Source organism: Littorina saxatilis, linkage group LG2 (assembly GCF_037325665.1).
Source record: "Littorina saxatilis isolate snail1 linkage group LG2, US_GU_Lsax_2.0, whole genome shotgun sequence".
Lineage (NCBI taxonomy): Eukaryota > Metazoa > Mollusca > Gastropoda > Littorinimorpha > Littorinidae > Littorina > Littorina saxatilis.
Window position 1 is genome coordinate 85027141 of NC_090246.1, and position 15186 is coordinate 85042326.

The 15186-nt window shown below is 40.7% G+C and overlaps 1 protein-coding gene across 1 annotated transcript; it reads right to left on the reverse strand.

Moving 5' to 3' along the window:
* Positions 1–2667: 2667 nt before the first annotated feature.
* LOC138959988 (2-oxoglutarate and iron-dependent oxygenase domain-containing protein 3-like) lies at positions 2668–15129 on the reverse strand. The gene is made up of 10 exons (XM_070331702.1): positions 15089–15129; positions 12618–12676; positions 11857–12083; positions 11015–11090; positions 9911–9953; positions 9476–9540; positions 8829–8882; positions 7952–8105; positions 5697–5820; positions 2668–3780 (listed from the first exon to the last, which is right to left on the reverse strand). The coding sequence occupies exons 2-10, from the start codon at positions 12668–12670 to the stop codon at positions 3644–3646; spliced, it is 933 nt and encodes a 310-aa protein (XP_070187803.1). The 5' UTR covers positions 12671–12676; positions 15089–15129; the 3' UTR covers positions 2668–3643.
* Positions 15130–15186: the final 57 nt, after the last annotated feature.

Below are 15186 nucleotides of genomic sequence, written 5' to 3' on the forward strand. Positions count from 1 at the left end.
TGGGATAGAGCCACTTGTTAATTGTTTCTTGTTCACAAAAGCACTAATCAAAAAAATTGCTCCAGGGGCTTGCAACGTAGTACAATATATAACCTTACTGGGAGAATGCAAGTTTCCAGTACAAAGGACTTAACATTTCTTACATACTGCTTGACTAAAATCTTTACAAACATTGACTATATTCTATACAAGAAACACTTAACAAGTGTAAAAGGAGAAACAGAATCCGTAAGTCGCCTCTTACGACAAGCATCGGGTAAATTCTTCCCGGGGGGATTAGTAACACACAAAATGAACATTCCACTAAGAGGACAAAGTCTTCCAACAAACAGCAAATCCATTTCCATTTTATTAAGATTTCTGCACGTTAAAGGCATTCAAACAGTAGAAATTAATTAAAGCACAAAAATGCACTTGAATTAGCAAATAGATTCGGCATGGTATGCTCGTAAGATCATATTCACGATTGATGTAGTAATCAGAACAGGATCTCCTGTAAATTCATGCTTCTAACAGTTTTACAAACAGGACTATAAGGTATTGATGGAATATTTGCCAAAATATTTCTACATGTACTTACTTGCTCAAGATTTGCAAAGACATTTGATACAATTAAGATTGTACAGCTACATGAACAATATGTAACAGAAGCATAGTCGACACTGATTGCAAGTTCATTTTACAAATCCTTTTTTATTCTAAATGTCAACTGGGATACACTAGATTTGACTTCATTTCTTGATGCTGTCTGGAGTAAACATTATGCATACTGCAAAAGCTTTGTGGACCGCAGGTCATGTCAAGAAGGGAGGTAAGCGCTGAGAACACAAGCCAGTGGTTAGAATGTAAGAGTTATGCGGATCCAGTCTATCACCTTGAAAAAGAAATACAATGCGATTAACACAAATACAAACGTCCTTCTTTTCTAAAATTAGTCAGGATAGGGTAAATAAAATATTCACATGATCTGACTAACACTTCAAGATAAAAAACACAGTTAGCGTTAAAGTGTGAGCGCAACTTATCTTTCTTTCTTTATTTGGTGTTTAACGTCGTTTTCAACCACGAAGGTTATATCGCGACGGGGATGGGATAGAGCCACTTGTCAATTGTTTCTTGTTCACAAAAGCACTAATCAAAAATTTGCTCCAGGGGCTTGCAATATAGTACACTATATTACCTTACTGGGAGAATGCAAGTTTCCAGTACAAAGGACTTAACATTTCTTACATACTGCTTGACTAAAATCTTTACAAAAATGGACTATATTCTATACAAGAAACACTTAACAAGGGTAAAAAGAGAAACAGAATCCGTCAGTCGCCTCTTACGACATGCTGGGGAGCATCGGGTAAATTCTTTATCGTCCCAACCAATATATGGGACTCCCCCCTAACCCGCGGGGGGTACAGGAAGCAGTCGGGATGTTGATATTTGTTGTGTGTCCAAGGGCAGGGGTGGTCTTATCCCGTGTAACATGCCTTGATCATCTGACAGACTGTCAATACACATGCTGGCTAAAAGGTTTTCCATCATTAAGAAGCACTTGTGCCATGGACAACCTTACCTAATCAAACATGATTAAAATACATTTCAACAAAAACAAATAACGACAGTCACACAGACGCAAAATAATGAAATCTAAAATATCTACAGCAAAGGTATGAAAGAGCATATATGCATACATTCTTCCATCCCTATACCTTGAAACACAAGCAGGGCACAAGCTTATGCATGGACTTATTCATGTATGCACACATTACTATTATAATGTATATAAAAGGGTTTCTTCCATTTTTGAGCAAACCACCGTAAAATGATGTACATGTTGTAATTTAGAACACACAATAACAACACTGGAAAAGCTTAACATTTGCAAAAGAATATGAAGCTTTTAACAAGGGAGGCAAGTCAAAATGGGGCACTTCTCAGATGAAATAATCAACCAAGACATTGGGATGCATCTTGCAAGCCAGGCACCTTTGTGCACATGACAATCTCATGGCTTTTCAACACACAGATACAGTGGAACCCCCCTTTTAGGACCCCACAATCTAAGACTTCCCCCTTTTTAAGACCTTGATTTTTCACATCTTCTGTTCATAACCTCTGTAAATTTACCTCCATTTTAAGACTCCCTCCTTTTAAAGACTTTACTTTCTTTATTTGGTGTTTAACGTCGTTTTTAACCACGAAGGTTATATCGCGACGGGGTTTTTAAAGACCTGATTTCTACTATTTTTAGAGGCCTTAAAAGGGAGGTTCCACTGTACATGTATACACATGTACACACACACACACACACACACACTCTTACCTCTAAAACTCAGGTCATTTCAGGAAACCTCACATAGTAACTTTCTCATATAAGAATAATATTGATGTGCAAATTGTTGTGTTACAATACAAAAGGTGATTTTAAAATTGCATATTCAACGTCACACATACACGCATGTTAACAATGACAGAAATCAACTGTTTCTGCTTGTTTTTAGAACCTTGTTGAGTAGCTTTCATTTTATGGGCTACAGGGAAACCTCCCATTTAAGACCTCCAAAAAATCTGAGAAAATCAGGTCTTAAAAAGGAGGGAGTCTTAAAATGGAGGTACATTTACACAGGTTATCAACAGAAAATCTGAAAAGACAGGGTCTTAAAAAATAGGGAATCTTAAAGTAGAAGGTCTTAAAAGGGGGGTTCCACTGTAATCGTAAAACTATAAAGGAACATACCTTAAGCAATGATAAACCAGTATTCTTTTTGTTAATGATGGCACAAGCAATCATTGAAATGAACGGCAATACAGTGCAACGTCTGCCTTATCGCTTGGTCTATGGAATGCCGTTAAATAAAATGTAGCCCCTTTAGTCATACAGTTGAACCCCACCCTCCCCCCCCTTTTCTAACACTCCCCAATTGAAGACTTCCCAACTGAACACTTCCCCCCTTTTAAGACTCAAGACTCCCATCTCCTTTTGTTAGACTGATTTCTCAGACTATTTCTTTACAACCTCTGTAAATTTTACCCTCATTTTAAGACTCCCTCTTTTTTAAGACCTGAATTTCTCACAACGTTGGAGGTCTTCAATGGATTTTTTCTTTGTATAACTCATTGTATCCCAGGTACGGATATATCCGTACCTACTCATATGGCTCTATCTGACCAGGTACGGATATATCCGCTCATGCTGTTAGCTTCAGTCGCTTCCTGTAACGTCCATCTAACGCCTGCATTCCAGCGTGTTGATACACAGTTACTACAATTCTGAGTGACCTGCTGCAGCACAGCTGGTCTCGGCTAAAAAAAAACGTGGTCAACATGGGCGGGGTAGAAAGTGTTAAAGGAGAGAATAAGAATGAAGATGCTGCATTTGTTTGCATTTGTCTGTGTGTGTGTTTGTTTGTGCGGGTGCTTGCCTGTGTGTGTGTGCATGTGTATGTTTCCATAAGTACACGTAATTGATCAGAAAGTCTTCGATGTTTTAGTGCAATTGTGAACTGTTTGTAAATAAGATGTATTTTGTGTTTTGAAGCGCCTAACACAGCGTGGCAATTTTCATTGATTTTATAAGAACAGTAAAATCTTTGAGTCTTTGAGTCTTGAGTCTTTGTTAGGGTGTTTCAGGCATATGCTGTGTCAAAAGTTATTTAATTTTGGGGTCAGCGATGGCCTTGGCAGGGTCACAGGTGAAGGACACAGTGATGGCATAACGTACGCCTTCCCTGAGACGCTCCACGAAGTGAGGGTTTTCTGAGCCAGACGTGAAGAACGAAACGCGGCCTGAAAGTAAACAGTTCAAGACAGAATTGAAAGTCTGGTTACAAGACTTTATTCAATTTTTTTTCGTGAAATATTCATCATCTGGCATTTGGGATTTTAACTCAAGCATAGAGCTTATTTTAAGCAATCCCAGTGAAAACATAACAGAAGTAAGTACAATAAATTGAAAGTCTTCTTTTCAAAACTCCTAATTCCACACGAATAGAGTGGTACCTGCGGTGTAAAGCCCCTGCAATGAGAGCTTGGGCACCTCCAATAAAGGACACCTTCTGTTGTCCCTGTGTCTATTATCTTGACCAAAATATACCTGTCATGACAGGACACCTACATGTAGGGACACTTCTGGCTAGTCCCACGGGTGGTTTTTCATTCAATCAATATGACCAATCAATATGAAGCTTATATAGCGCGTATTCCGTGGGTACAGTTCTAAGCGCTTGTCGAAGAGTTGTCAACACAGGACTAACAAAGAAACTAACAACTACAGACGGACACGAACCCTATCACACACTAGCAAACCCTGATAAACATACAACAAACAACTAACAACAATGTACACATCAATAGCTAGGTCCAAACAAAATAATATTAAACACAAAGAAAACACCTCTCACAGAGCACAACACAAGAATGTCTTTTGGGGCACAACACATCACGTCGAACATGAACTTCGCAGCCAGCTACGGGAAGAACCGAGTCTTCAACCTACTCTTGAACGCGTCAAGAGAGGGGCTGTGGCGAAGCTCAAGCGGCAGGGAGTTCACTGCAGGTACCACTGTAGTCATTTTGTTAACATATTTGAAGTAGCATCCATAATAATTTTATTTAGACAAATTGATCTCATGTTACAAGCAGTCAATGTGCAAGATCTGTTTTGCAAATTGTGAGCAAGCTTTAGCAATGTCAGTAAATATACAGTGAAGTCCACTTATCCTTAACTTTCATGCAGTAAAATTTGGGTTATAATGAACAAGTCTGTTATCTCCAAGAATTCTTCTTCTTCTTCTTCAGCGTTCCAGCATTTTCTGGTTACATGTGAGCTTGTTTGCCCATTTGGGTTCCCCACACTATACTCTGAGAGCATAGTCAGCTCACTCCGCTTTCGTTGAGTAGGCATGCTGGGTATTTTCGTGTTTTCATAACCCACCGAACTCCGTCATGGATTACAGGATCTTTTCCGTGCGCACTTGGTCTTGTGCTTGCGTGTACACACGAAGGGGGTTAAGTCACTAGCAGGTCTGCACAGTTGACCTGGGAGATCGGAAAAATCTCCACTCTTAACCCACCAGGCGGCAGCGACCGGGATTCGAACTCACGACCTCCTGATTAGGAGGCCTACGTCTTACCACCATGCCACTGCGCCCGTCTCCAAGAATTCACTTGTTATTCCAAACTCAATTATTCTTATGTTCTGGTCACAGTAAATGTTACAGTCCATAACCAGAATTTGAGAAACAAAGGGAAGTAAGCGCTCCTATGCAAAGGACATGTCGTCAGTGGCCTTCGAAGACCTCGTAACTCACATTTTCCCGATTTTCGGATTTTTGCATGGTTCCGTCCCTTGATTTTTTTCCTATCATCTGTGAAAAGCTTGTAACTCTATCTATTTTGCAAAGGTCTTTTTCCCCTGATTTTAAAAACCTCGTATTGCCGTTGGGTGTTGAGACATTAGCGACATTAGCGGGAAAACCTCGTATTGTCTGTTTGAATCCTGCTAGTCTGTTGACAATCCTCGTAACTGTTCCTTAAATTCAAAACAAAAAAGTGAAAACCTCGTATCTACACGTTTTGATCTTGTGAAGAGGAATTTGATTTTTAAAACACTCATTATCTCAGAACTATGATTTTGAAGATACGAGGTCTTCGAAGGCCACTGACGATGTGCAATAGAGTAAGTGAGAGTTAGCAATTCTTACCAACTCTGGGCTCCACAGTCCTATTGTAATCTTTATCAGCAAAGACGAAACGTCCACCTTGAAAATCGTTTTTGTATGTTGTCAGGTAAAGCAGTGATGTGTAGTGAAACGAACCATATGTCTCCTGCAAAACAAAAGAAAAATATTTCAACATGTTGTGCAATGTTTCCACAAGCTTCATTGTAAAGTTAAAATTTTAAATATATTATATATATGTATGTATGTATGTGTGTGTGTGTGTGTGTGTGTGTGTGTGTGTGTGTGTGTGTGTGTGTGTGCAAGCATGAATATTCTTGCACATTTGAATGAGCACATGCAATTATCTGTCAATATGTGTTTGTGTTTGTGTGTGTGTGTGTGCGTGTGCGTGTGTGTGTGTGTGTGTGTGCAAGTGTGGAGAAAAGTGCAGTGCACATACATTTTTGTTGTTGGTATCTCTTATTTTTCCCATAGGAGCCTTGTAAGTGTACAAGAGGAAATACAGTACCAATAGCCCGTGCGTTAGCTGACAACTTTTGTGCAGCCAGGTTGGAGTTTTACTCTATTCCTTAGCAAAACTCCGGTACTGAGCGAGTTAATTACTTTCACATGTGTTGCTGAAACGAGCTCTGCTGGCCCTGAGAAGCCGACTGACCACAGAGAGGCCTTTGTTCTAGTTCCCCCCCTCCCCAAAACATCCGGCCGAGATGGCGGCTAATTGACTGGACTTTACCCTCCATGTATCTGTAGGAAGTAACTTGAGTTTGAGTTTTGGGATTTCTTTTGCCCTAACTTTTCTGATAATGTCTGAAGTACATGCTTTCTGATTCCACACGCTCACACACACACACACACTGACTTTCTCTCTCTCTCTCTCTTTTATTTTGCCTTCTTTTCCTCGATATTCCTATTATTCGTATATTCAATACATGTGTTCATTTTTTCGGTAGATGTTAATCATATATATGGCTAATGCGAATGTACAAAGACGATTGAAACTGGTGCGTGCAGACGGTTTTTGTTATGGCAATGGCCGTTGGTGCTTTGAGCACGAGTTGTTTTTGCGGGTCAGTTTTATGGGCATGGATTTGCCGTTTGATATGAACGTCTTGTGTACTTCTTGTGTACTAAAGAGAAAGAAGGAGTATTTTGTGTGTGACATAATTGCTCAGTCTTTGAGAGACAGTTGGTAATAGGAAGTTTTGCAGTTCGTCTGCGTTTTTGTCTACCTACAAGTGTTTGGTATCTACGGATACGTTGTAAGGTTTGTCGTTTAATGACATATGTTTGTACATCATTTTTTGTGTATTTTTGAGGAAGTCTAACTTCAGTTTGTAAGGAGGCTGGCAGCAGGCTCGGAGCCCTCCATCTCCACTCCCTTTTGCTCCCGCGCTGCCAGAGCAAGATTCTCATTGGTCCCGCTAGGGTGACGTGGGAGGAAGCCCCGTTAGCTATAAAAGCCAGAGTCCTCATGAGGTCGAGAGACGTGTGAGAGAGTAGGGTGCCTAATAAGTGCCTTAAGCATGCGTCTCCCCTGTTTCAGAGTCAGGGTCATCAAAACTACCACAAAAGGGGAGAGATACACTGAGTTGGGCAAAAGGTGCGGGAACCAATGCCATCTGCTTGGTGCCTCTCCCCGAGAGATACCCTGAGTTGGGCAAAAGGTGCGGGAACCTATGCCATCTGCTTGGTGCCTCTCCCCGAGAGATACCCTGAGTTGGGCAAAAGGTGCGGGAACCTATGCCATCTGCTTGGTGCCTCTCCCCGAAAGATACATTGAGTTGGGCAAAAGGTGCGGGAACCTATGCCATCTGCTTGGTGCCTCTCCCCGAAAGATACATTGAGTTGGGCAAAAGGTGCGGGAACCTATGCCATCTGCTCGACAGTGTCTTTCCGGAGTTGCGTGTGGTTTTGTGCCTTAGTGCCTGACCACGTCCTCAAATCACAGCTCCAGTCCCTGCCAGCCAGCGCTGTTCACTCGGTTACCAAGCACCAACTCGGTGTGTGCAAGCATGGGTATTCTTGCCCCTGTGAATGTGCATGAACATGCAATCCTCAGTGAATGTGTGTGTGTGTGTGTTTGTGCATGTGTGTGTGAGTGAGTATGAGTGCGTGTATGTGCATGCATGCGAACGAGCATGCGTGGTGTGTGTTTGTGTGTGTGTAAAAAAGGGATGGCAGCCAGAGAACAGATAGAGAGAAGCCTTAGCCACTGTTATTGTTTACCAGTAGCTGGGCATAACACAGTAGTTTGCAAGGAGCCAAATCGCACACACCTTATCGACATGGACGTGCCAGTATTCATCGTGTTTGGTCTGGGCCTTCTTGGTGTCCATGCGAGAGAAGAAGGTGGGTTTGGTCAGATGCAGCTTATCCACAGGAACATCGAACTTGTCTGCTACGGCCTGGCGAATCTGATCTTTTACCCGCCTGCAACAGATAAAGAATACAGTGGAACACTCCCTTTTAAGACCTCAAAGGGTCTGAGGAAATTAAATCAGGTGTTAAAAAGGAGTGAGTTTTGAAACTGAGGGTTTTGGTATTTTTAGCTCAGTTGCATGCAGGATGCTTCAACCCATATTTTTTGCCCGATTTAAAAAAAAAAAAAAATTAAATTTTTCTTTAGCATCTTTCTTCCTTGGTCTTTTCTGTATAACTGAGGTTAATTTACAGACATTATAAACAGAACATTTGAGTAATCCAGGTCTTAAAAAGGGGAAAGTCTTAAATTGAGGGGGTCTCAACAAAGCGTTTTCCACTGTATAAAAAAACCACCAAAAAATAATAGAAAAACGGGAAACATTCTTGATCCAAAATCAATGTTGGTTGAACATTTCCACATTTTGATCAGAATACGCTTTGTATCAAATTAACTTTTTTGTTTGTTTGACCTGAGTCTTTGCAAGAGCACGTTAAACTACCACTATCATCTGACTCTCAAAAGAGTCAAAAACATTATCATAAAATTGTTAAGAGAAATGGTATGTGATTACTGAATAGGAAAAAAATCAGATGGATATTCAGAATCAGCTGCCAATTTCAGACAGAGTATTACCAGCTAATTCTTTTTTATCATATTGTCACTATTTTGTTTGTTTGTTGCATGTCAGATTTAAAATCACATGGATACTTAATTGTACAATGTAAAATTACCTGTAGATTCTAAAGTCCTCTTCAGTAAAAAGTGAATCATCAGTCTCCGCAATTCTGGAAATGGTAGAGGTAATAAAGACAAATAAACAAAACAGGACAAAAAATAAATCACCATACTGACTGTGACAGACAAACATCTAAAAGTCTAAGGACAGATACACCTGAGTATAGCTTAGTAATACGGTCAATTCTTCACAAACATGTAGCCCCCCCCCCCCCTCCACATTTCCGCCCCCATCCCCACCACCACCAAACAAACCCTCATATCCCAGATACATACATGCAAGGAAACAAATTTGTACATGTATAGCTAATTGTCTAAAAAGAGAACAGAGCATAAGACAACCCCTTGCCTTTTTCAACCTGAAAACACACACACACACACACACACACACACACACATATGAAAAATGCAAAACACTCACACACACACACACCTATGTACAATGTTTCAATTTCATATTGGAACACACATGTACTAATGCATAGAGGCAGACTGCTTGATACATACAAACACTGTATGTCAAACAAACCAAAAGACGGAAAAAGAAAGAAATGCAAATTTATTAAAGTGGACAGCCACACATGCATTCACAAGACACTGCACACATACAACGACATATAGTTGAAGAGGATAATATTTTTACTTGAAAATATTGACAAACTTGTCTCCCATTGACAGAGCACCGGAGTGAAGATCCAATATTGAGGCCTAGAATTAAAATGAACCAAAAAATATTAAGAAAATAAACGCATACAGTATACCAAAACCAAGAAAAAGAATGATCTTATGGTGTATATATTACACAGAGGAAATCATTTTCTTACAACTGAGAGTGAAATGCAAACTGAAAACAAAGGAAGAAAAGATTTCTTATATTTCAAATAGAAAGAAATTGAGAGAAAATTACTGACAGACATCATTGAAATCCTGAATACATAGTTGAAACATGCAGCTAAAACCAAGATACGTTTGATAAGACCAGGAATGCAGTATGTGATAGAGAGGATTTGCCAAACACAAACAAGATAAAGTTCTCACTCCTCTAAACGTTACAGCAAAATCAGCTCAAGGAACTTACCCCTCCATTAGATCCGCCATGTGATAGACCTCTTTTTGCAAGGCTGAAAAAATAATGAAAAGCTGACTTTGACTGGTGAAGCACCACCGAGCCTTATAATATAACAAAATAAATAAATAAAAACTTACCAGAATTAAAATTAGTTTTGAAGACAACAATGTACCAACTTTCAGTTTACTTCAGTACAGTGGAACCCCCTTTAAAGACCTTCAGAAATATGAGAAAATTAAGTCTTTAAAAAGGGGGTACATTTACAGAGGTTAAGAACAGAAAATCTAAGAAAACAAGGTCTTTAAGTGAGGGAGTCTTAAATGAGGGAAAGGGGGGGGGGGGGGGGTTTAAAGGGGGGTTCCCCTGTACATGCAGTTGGAACTGGAATCAACACACTGTTATCTTTCAAAAAAGTCAAATTTAAGGGGCTTACTGTCCGTCAGGTCTAAGTGCCTATGTTGGACATGAGTTGGTTTATACGATTTGTTTGTTTGCTTAACGCCCAGCCGACCACAAAGGGCCATATCAGGGCGGTGCTGCTTTGACATACAACGTGCGCCACACACAAGACAGAAGTCGCAGCACAGGCTTCATGTCTCACCCAGTCACATTATTCTGACACCGGACCAACCAGTCCTAGCACTAACCCCATAATGCCAGACGCCAGGCGGAGCAGCCACTAGATTGCCAAATTTAAAGTCTTAGGTATGACCCGGCCGGGGTTCGAACCCACGACCTCCCGATCACGGGGCGGACGCCTTACCACTAGGCCAACCGTGCCGGTCGTTATCTTTCATTAAAATTAATATTAAAAGTCCTACGGTTTTGAGCCATTAAGGACTTGAGTGTTTGTCCGCTTCTTTCAGTTAAAATCAACTTCATAAAGATAAACTGAAGCTATCTTTGCAATGCAGTTTACTTATTTTGATGTTGCACAAAGATCTTGTTTTCGTCTTGGTTGACACATGTAATATTAGGCACATGCAATAATCATAAAGTGATACATTTGCAGATATTTTCCATTTTACAATCATTCTCCACAAACCAAAGTGAAACTGCACAACTGCATTAAAATAAAAATGTGGCACATTTAGAAAAGGGAGGTAATCTTACCGTAGCAGATGTTCAGCATCATCTCTGGACACAAGGTTGTCCATCACTGCTCTTCCACATCTCTTTGGTTTACACTCTGACAGGAGCACAAACATAAGACGTCATTCAACAGTCATCACAATCATCCCTCTGTACACTCCTTCCATTAGAACAAAAAAACCAAGAATGGATAATATTTTCAATGTTTGATAATGGTGTGGGTGGCTGAAGAATAGGCGGCCGGGTAGCTCAGTTGGTAGAATCCAGGCCGGGACAGACACAGGTTCAATTTTATGGGCAGACTCATAGGCTGTATCCATGTCCCCCTGCAGGAGGCTGATTACATCTGAACACGCCCACACCTGGGTAGCGCAACTCTTGTTGCTGCTAGATAGCTTTCGACTGGGAGAAATCGACCCAAATTTCCCAGCAATGGGATCAATAGACAATACTACATGGCTTGCTGTGTCGTAGCAGAATTACACGAGTTGCCTTTTTAGATACTGAAATGTGAGCGAAAGTGTGCTCCTCCCATACTGTACTTTCTTGTATTTTGCTCAAAACGTCCTGCAGTTAAGGACGTGTCTTATGGAACCTCAATGTCTTCCAAAGCCTCACGAATACTTGACATCAAAGCAAAAAAGATGTCACTCTATAAAGTATAGTGTGACATGTAGGTTCTCAAAAAACTTCCAGGGAAAACAACAAACACAAAAGTTTCCAAGACTGATGGTTGTCTCAGTGCCAGACTAGTTTGACACGACCTCATTTACACGATATACTGACGAGTGAGTGTATGGTTTAGTTATGTCATGGGGGGTCTCTCTCTCTTGTATAATAAAGTAAATGAAATTAGAAATTACCAAGAAACACCTCCTCCTCGTAATCATTGGAGCAAGGCACCTCATGCCAGACTGGCGCGTCCAGCGGATCTTTGCCGGCTAGAGCGACGAAACTGCTGGGGTAGATAACGTGCAACCAGAATCTGGCCATCAACACAGAAATAATGATGATGCTTATATGTGTCACACAGTTGCGGAAACTGTACCATGGTTCTGGTCCTTTCGCTTTCTCGCTGCAGGTGCAGTCACTGTGGATAAAGAAGCAGGAGATGTGTACGTTGTATATACAGAAAGGGTCTTAAAAGGGGGGTTCCACTGTACATATTTCAAGCTGAGAGAGATCACAAACTACTGCTTTCTCCATACAGAAAATACTTTTTCCTCCTAATGGTAGAACTTTTCTTGAGCCTCTAACAACAACAATAAAATTAAAATGACAAAATTCAATTTAGCAGACTACCCAGTCTGAGGAATGCTACTCTCCCCCGTCATAGGGGACAAAGCTTGAAGGTTTTTTTAACAAATTCTCGCCAATACAAAAGCCACATGGGCCTGGGTAAAAAAAAACAGGACTTGTAACAAGTCTAAAAATTGAAAATAAAAAAATAATAAAAATAGCTGATACACGTACCAAGCTAAATTTTTTTTATTTGGCCTTGTTATCGAAAATAAACAATTCTTTTTTTGGGGTGTGCCCAGTGAGGGAAAAGGGTAAGTAAGATGGAATATTCATGAAATAAATCATAATTAAGTATAAAAAGCAACATTCTTGACTTGCATACCCCCAGCATGAGCACCCAGTCTGCTTTCTATTCTCCCTCGAAGGCTTTTTCATGGTTGTCTGCAAATAAAAACATCAGCTTACAAAAAAATAAATCAAAGTAAGTTGAAGAGCTAATAAAGCAAATTGCTCTTACAAATGGTGATGCACAAGCAGAGAGTATAGAGAGAAAGACAGAGAGAGAGAAAGAGAGAAAGAGAGAGAGAGAGAGAGAGAGAGAGAGAGAGAGAGAGAGAGAGAGAGAGAGAGAGAGAGAGAAAGAGAGAGGGCGAGAGAGAGAGAGAGAGAGAGAGAGAGAGAGAAAGACAGAGAGAAGAGAGAGAGAGAGAGAGGGAGAGAGAAAGAGGGAGAGAGAAAGAGAGAGAGAGAAAGACAGAGAGAGATGAGAGAGAGAGAGACAGAGAGAGAAAGACAGAGAGAGAGAGAGAGAGAGAGACAGAGACAGAGAGAGAGAGAGAGAGAGAGAGAGAGAGAGAGAGACAGAGAGAGAGAGAGAGACAGAGACAGAGAGAGACAGACAGAGAGAGAGAGAGAGAGAGAGAGAGAGAGAGAGAGAGAGGGGGGGGGGACAACTTTTGCCACAACTGGATCAACAACCTATCCACATGCAAGGTCATTTCTGCTTCGAGCAACAACTGCAAATAGCAATGCCTTCTGTCCTCTCTTTGAACAACAAAATCAAAAAGCCCAACTGTTAGAACAGCAACTTTCTGCAAAAATGCAAAGCTGATAAGACAATCCACAATCACCATTTCTGTCTGAGATTTTCACCTGCAAGTGCGCACAGAAGTGAGCTTGCCACCATTATCCTACAAACTTACCTGACAGTAGCATCCACAAACACAGCAGTGGCAACAACCACAACAGCAGCAACAACCACCGCTACAGCCAGAATCACAGGTACCGTCACAGCAACCAAAAAAATAGTTGAATAATCTCAACAACATATTGCTAAGATAGTGAAACACATAGTGCAACATCTTGAGAGCCTCTCTGAGACAATCTGCAAGTTCAAATGACTGCAAACTCAGCAAGTCGTACTTCCAAAACAACCACGTTGCGAAATAGTTTTGAATAGACAGTAAGTCGTACTTCCAAAACAACCACGTTGCGAAATAGTTTTGAATAGACAGTCGACAGAAATTGCTCAACGTCTCTTCCAAAAAAGGGCGTCCGTGTGTGGGCGTTGTATGTCACTGCACATGCGTACAGGGCGAGAACAGAGCGAGACAGAAGAATTCACGCGCTAAATGCAAATTTGTTTGGGTCATCTAAATGCGGTACAGTGGACCCCCCTTTTGAGATCTCCACAAATATGAGAAAAGGAAGTCTTAAAATGGAAGGAGTCTTAAAATGGGGGTAAATTTAAAGATGTTATAAACAGAAAATCTGAAAAATCAAGGTCTTTCAAAGGGGGCAGTCTTAAATAATGGGGTCTCAAAAGTGGGATTCCACTGTATAGTTTTGAAAATTCCTGAATGCCTTTACCAAGAACACAGGTTGGTGCGTGGACGGTGAGAGCAAAATGCGCTTCGTTCAATAATGAATTTTCTCGATTTGCTCTATAAATCCCTTAGTGCACTGGGATGTCTCAATAACTTAAATTATGTTGTCTACGGTGCAGGATCTGCATTTAATAATAATAATAGCAGCGTGCCAGTGTAAAGGACACTTCTGTTTATGAAACTATCAAGGGTCTGAAAATAGCCAAATGTGTGCCAGCTCCCATTTGCATTTCTTGCGAAACAACACCAATAGCATTATCAACAACATTTAGGGCAAACTTAAATGGATCTATTTTGGACACACGTCATTGTGACTCCAATACACTGGGTCAAATGTAACCGTGGCGTCATTGAACTGAATGGGGCGTGGGAGTTTCAGCCCATGGACGAAAAAAAAAAAAATTTTGAACTGAATGTCTTTCTCTCCTTAAAATAGCACAGTTGCGAAATGGTTTGAAAAGGTTACGGCTCTGGCTATCCCAACACAAACAGGGCTCTGTTGACAACGCACTAAGTTCTCTTGGTAGATATCAGAAACAACAACAATGAAGTTTTGTACTGCAATGACACGAAAATATGTTTGTGTCGCGGATACCACTACCAGCCAAGACAGTTGAGAGTATGCATTCGATTCCAGAAAACTCTTCCGAAAAGTCATGTAAAACGCATTGTCTTGTGCAACTGCGCGAGGGGCTGCCGTGCAAATGCATACAAATAGCAATACCTGTTTATTGCACACACACGACTGCTTCCACTATGTGCGCGTTATCAGAGCGTGTCAGCATTGTCTCCCTTGTTAAAAAAAGTAGCGGACGACAAGTGTCTGTAGCAGACGACAAAAACACTTTTAGCCATGCACATTGCGTAACAGTTTAACCGAAATCAACTATTCATGACGTATTGCTCTTCAAAAATCAAAAGAAATGCTTATAAATTAATTCATGTTTGTTTCCCCAAAAGGACTTACTTCAACTGGAGAACGAAGGTAATGCGTCCCTCGCACCTGCTGTACTTGTCAGAAAAGCACCGCACTTAAAAAATGTAATTTAGTATTATATCATTATT

What these genes read in the sequence shown, in the direction of transcription:
- LOC138959988 (XM_070331702.1), bottom strand. Translation starts at nt 12,670, where the DNA reads ATGAAAAAGCCTTCGAGGGAGAATAGAAAGCAGACTGGGTGCTCATGC. An exon ending in ATGGCGGATCTAATGGAGGG is followed by an intron (nt 9,541 to 9,910) that starts GTAAGTTCCTTG and finishes TTTTAATTCTAG; the next exon opens with GCCTCAATATTGGATCTTCA. An exon ending in AAGTTTGTCAATATTTTCAA is followed by an intron (nt 8,883 to 9,475) that starts GTAAAAATATTA and finishes TACCATTTCCAG; the next exon opens with AATTGCGGAGACTGATGATT.